The 5,665-nt window shown below is 40.3% G+C and overlaps 1 protein-coding gene across 1 annotated transcript; it reads right to left on the reverse strand.

Annotated features, from left to right (window-relative positions):
- Positions 1-249: 249 nt before the first annotated feature.
- LOC117299137 (microfibril-associated glycoprotein 4-like) lies at positions 250-1,152 on the reverse strand. The gene has a single exon (XM_033782600.1). The coding sequence runs from the start codon at positions 1,150-1,152 to the stop codon at positions 250-252; it is 903 nt and encodes a 300-aa protein (XP_033638491.1).
- Between the last annotated feature and the right edge of the window lie 4,513 nt (positions 1,153-5,665).

The following is a 5,665-nucleotide window of genomic DNA, read 5'->3' on the forward strand; positions in this document are numbered from 1 at the left end:
AATAACTACAGCACCTCAGTAAGTAATATTTGAAGGGAAGCTTTCCAAAAAAGTACCCAAATCCTTTAACTAGGGCTACAAACATCTAACGAGTACATGACATTGACAATTGCAGTGCAAACAAACGATAATGTATAATGACCGATTGCAAACTAACTTTACTGTCATCCTTTAAGTTCATTATATATATTTTGTTCCTCTTTAAATAGTCATTTATTCGGGGTTTAATTGTTGGTAAATATTGGGAAATCACTGTACATGCCGTAGTTTCATGTTGCATTTCTTGAGGGAGTATCTATCTCCCTTCCAGCTTTTCCATTGTATTCCATAATATCTCGGGACAAAACCATCAAGGTAGTATTTAGCATTGAGATGAGCCTCGAAGCAGGTTCTAAACCACCAGGCACCTTCCCTTACCTCTGCACAATTGGCCTTATTAATATCGTTGTCCTGGTCCTTTGTTGTGAAGGATCGTCCATTATGATATGTCATTGAATCACCAGCTGTACTCCGATTATCGTAAGAACCAGCATGGAGAGTGTACGTGTCACCTGTAACAGCAAACTCACCGTATAAAGCCCAAGCAATGCTGGACTGCCAATCTTCCATATCTACTCTGAGCTCCCATTGACCTGACCCAGTAAGGTCACGCAGGATATCATTACCCAACCAGAACTCATGTTGTAGATCACCAAACCCAGTTTGGTATTCAGTCCAGTTACGGTAAAAGTCAACAGAGCCATCTTGTCTTCGCTGGAACACGATCCAGCCTCCTCCATCTGTCTCCATATCACAGTAGACCTGTAACCCAGAATTCAGACTTATAGGAAAGATTGTGTATGTGCCATTCTCACGGTACCCAGCTTGATACATCTCCATACAACTGCTATAACTTTCACGGCTGGGTGCTGAAAACGAAGTGTTGTTCACATTGTCATCATAGTACAAACTTCCTTGCAACTCAACAAAGTCATTTTGGCTGTTAACTCTGCTGGCATTATTCAAAACACACACCTGTGTAATGACGTGGTAGTTGAACGACATGCACTGTGAATCCATGGAGCAGTCTCGACCGCATATGATAGGAGAAGATACTGCCTTCCTCTGAAACGTGTTGTTCAGTAAGGCTCTATTTTCAGCCAAGTAGAACATTTCGATGAACCGTTCTTGGTTTGCACACTGGCAGGTTTGTACAACCAAAGAAAAAATCAAGGTCAGAATAATGACCTCCATAATGATCGTTTGTAGTTGATGTATCAATTATTCAGTAGTAAATCCCACTGGTTGTAAGTCTTTGACACAATTTAACCAATCAAATGAACTCCAACGCAGACAATTGTAAAGGCAGTACACTCCACTCAATGCGTCACCGCGTCTGCTCGGCCAAACTGATGTTTAGGCCCGAAGATAAACGACGCTTTAGATCGATGTGCTCTTTTTGGCCAAGATCACCGCTGCAACCAACTGTCTGACCAAAAGTGCTGTAATTTGTAGGCAGTCACGTTTGCAGAGTTAGGGCTATCGATTGGAGCTATACTTAGGGGGAGTGAGTATTCGTCATTAAAATTACCAGACCTTCAGGTTGCTCGTGCGGACCACACAGTAAATACTTAACAGTGTAATACTTTACACGTAGGCATTGCATGTGAGTTAAGCGCTCGTTCTTGGTAGAGGGCCGTCGGTGAAATTTAAATCATCATTTCCTAATTACTTGAGCTCGGTATGGAAAGGGCGCGACGATTGGTGCGGACCTTCAGTCTTCTTAACTTATATTACACCAAAGAATCGATGAAACAATTACTTCACTCCCAAGGCGTCTCTATTGATCAAAATCTCATTAAGTCTCACTCAGGGAAAAAATAGTAACCATGGAAATACAGTGTAATACTTTACGCGTAGGCATTGCATGTGAGTTAAGCGCTCGTTATTGGTAGAGGGCCGTCGGTGAAATTTAAATCGTCATTTCCTAATTACTTGAGCTCGGTATGGAAAGGGCGCGACGATTGGTGCGGACCTTCAGTCTTCTTAACTTATATTACACCAAAGAATCGATGAAACAATTACTTCACTCCCAAGGCGTCTCTATTGATCAAAATCTCATTAAGTCTCACTCAGGGAAAAAATAGTAACCATGGAAATTAAATTGCTTTGGTCCATGCCTACTATTGCTTCCAACAACCAGTCAGCCTCGTTTAGGTGTACAGTAAGTTAAGCTACACGGTTGGATCGTCTGAACACAGTTACGACACATTACACACTACCACATGTACGGCGTTCAGTATACAATTGTTGCATGCTGTGACGGGGTCCATGGCGCTTTGTACACTCGAGGGGGAAAATGGCACCCGAGGCGAAGACGGGTGCCATTTTCCCCCTCGAGTGTACAAAGCGCCATGGACCCCGTCACAGCATGCAACAATTGTTTTGTTATACCTTTGTATAATTGTTATTCCTCTTCTCGAAGTTCTGTTGTCATATTCAAATATTGTTACGACCGACTATTCATTGTTTTATAAGCAGACGAACAAGAAACAATTCCCTCCGAACCCGCGGTTGTTTCGTACACAGCGCTGGAAATCGACCAACGCCGGGAACGGTCAAGGTGATGTACACCGCTGTGCGTTTTTTTTTCCCCTAGGACGAACGTGGGCAATTTACATAAATGGGCGTAGTTAACTATACATTTTTCCATGCACATGCGTACTTCGACGTAATAATAGTTGTGGAAAATTAATACACTCACGCATACTAAACATGTACACATACACACGCACACACGTACACATGTTACATGTACACTGACACGTATATTTAGTACCATGTACCATGTAAAACTGCGTATTTGTACAACTATACCTTTTGTCCATAAAATACGTCGCGCTTGCTTTCATTGCCAAGTCTCGATTGCCCGATAAAATATGTTTGGATATGGTTGGGAGGGGGAGGGAGGGCAATTATGAAAATAGACTGACGGTCATAATGAACGGTTGTGAACCCTAATGTTTTTTATGAAATTTAATAGTACACTGCATTACAAACATCACTTATGCATCTGGAGCACACACAATTATGCAACAAAAATAATGTTGTTTTTTCCAGAGGTTTCTTATATTTTGCATGTTGGGATACATCAAGTGAAAATACTGGTCTTCGACAATAATTACCAAATCAAGTGAAAATACCGGTTTGACAATAATTACCAAATGTGCCCAGTTTAAAAATAGACCATGGATGGTATATCTCCATGGTGAGACCATGGAGGAAGAATTGGAGGTAGACTGGTTCATCACAACCTGTACACCATTGTGTGAAGCGATAGTAGAAGAAAGGCAGGTTGTGTGGTCCCCATTTATTTACCACAACTATTTTCATTCCACATACCACCACCAGTGGCCCAAGGTCCCTTGCGGTCATCACTAAAGTTCGTGCATGCGCGAGAATGTTTTTCTGGCAAAAACACGCCCGTTTATGTTTATTGCCCACGTTCGTCCTATGAAAAAAAATACGCCACCGGCGTACATCACTTTTCATGTTACCCGACCCCCGAGCCACGTAACATGCGTTTTTTTTTGCGCGTCACATGATTGGTTCTCGACCAATCAAACTTCACAGTTCGTTACCGATGTATAACAATTATTGTTGATACTGTTCGTTACTTATGCGAAAACAAATCTGTCTGGTCTTATTTTGCACGCACACACGTTCGCCGCAAAGATTATGTTTAAGGCATACACTAGAAAAGTTTTTTGCTTATATGCTAGTTTCTGTGACAGTCTTTACACAATCTCATACACAAGCGTTACATGAAAATCTTAAAGCAGTGGACACTACAGGTAATTACTCGAAATAATTGTTAGCATAAAACATTACTTGATAACGAGTGACGAGGAGCCGTTGATGGTATAAAACATTGTAAGAAACGGCTCCCTTTGAAATAACGCAGTTTTCGAGAAAAAAAAACGTAAATTTTCACTAAATTATTTGAATTTTGAGACCTCAGAATTAGATGTTGATGTCCCGAAATCAAGCATCTGAAAGCACAAAACTTCGTGTGACAAGAGTGTTTTTTTTCCCATTCTAATCTCGCAACTTCGACGACCAAATGAGTTCAAATTTCCACAGATTTGTTATTATGTGTATGTTGAGATAAACCAAGTGTTAAAACAACGCGTTTGAAAGCACGAACGATCGAAACTAGGATTTAAAGCAATCTCAAAACATCGGTAAACCGAGTGTCAAAAGGTCCACACTTCGTGCTTCACAACGTATACATCAAATAACAAACCTGTGAACATTTAGGCTCAATCGGTCATCGGAGTCGAGAGAAAACAACGGGAAAACCCACCCTTGTTCCGCACGTTTCGCCGTGTCATGACATGTGTTCAAAGGCAGTGGACACTATTGGTAATTACTCAAAATAATTATTAGCATAAAACCTCACTTGGTAACGAGTAATAGGGAGAGGTTGATAGTATAAAACATTGTGAGAAACGCCCCCTCTGAAGTGCCATAGTTTTCGAGAAAGAAGTAATTTTCCACGAATTTGATTTCGAGACCTCAAGTTTAGAATTTGAGGTCTCGAAATCAAGCATCAGAACGCACACAACTTCGTGTGACATGGGTGTTTTTTTTTTCTTCATTATTATCTCGCAACTTCGATGACCGATTGAGCTCAAATTTTTACAGGTTTGTTATTTTATGCATATGATGATATACAACAAGTGAGAATACTGGTCTTTGACAATTACCAATAGTGTCCACTGTCTTTAAAATAAATCCGTTATTCTCGATTTCGAGAATTGATAATTGTTTTATCTCAAAAAGTAAAGCATTACAAAAATTATATATGAATGTTGATGACGGCAATCATATCATGGATAATGATGATGAGACTGAGTCATAAATTGATTCTCAAGACCGTGCTTAATCTGCTGCTTGGCAAAAACAACCTGGGCACGTTAATCTATGTAAGACTGTAATTGGATTTTCAGAAAGGTCCTCAATTACCGAAACGGTACCTGTAAAGTATCAAGTTGTTAAATATTGATCGTGTGGTCCACGCGGGCATCTCAATGTGAACACGCTGGCTAGTCATGGTAATGGACTACAAAAACAAAGAGGTTTTTGTACGAACATTACTATAGGCACAATTACCTTCTTAATGGTTATTGCATTCCTGACTTAATTATCATGGGCGAGAAAAGTATAGTGAACCAAACCCGCCAATGATAATTGTGTCGTTTATCTTAAAGCTTATTACTAACGCTGTTTTGGTACAAGCTATTAGCTGTGATCTCATTGACGTCAACAGGCAGTGGGTATATGCATAAATTGGTCTGCGACCAAAGATCTAGTCATTGTATCAGTAACTGTTCGTCAAAGACACACTCTCAGTGCTTGGACACAATCGCTACCGACAAAACTAGTTAAATCAGTGTGGTTTAGTTTCTCTAAACGGTTTAAGATTTGTTGTCATCAACAAATGTTTATCAAGAAAAAATTCATAAAAATCTGCTGCATTGTACTAGTGGTACAAACATGTCTGAGTGCAAAACAGCAAAGATTCCTCGGAACGTTTTACTTGGCTGAAAACCGAGCCTTACTCAATCATGTGATTCAGTGGAGGAAATGTTCTTCACCCGTGATCTGTGGGCGAGACTGCTCT

The sequence above is a fragment of the Asterias rubens genome, chromosome 14 (assembly GCF_902459465.1).
Source record: "Asterias rubens chromosome 14, eAstRub1.3, whole genome shotgun sequence".
NCBI lineage: Eukaryota > Metazoa > Echinodermata > Asteroidea > Forcipulatida > Asteriidae > Asterias > Asterias rubens.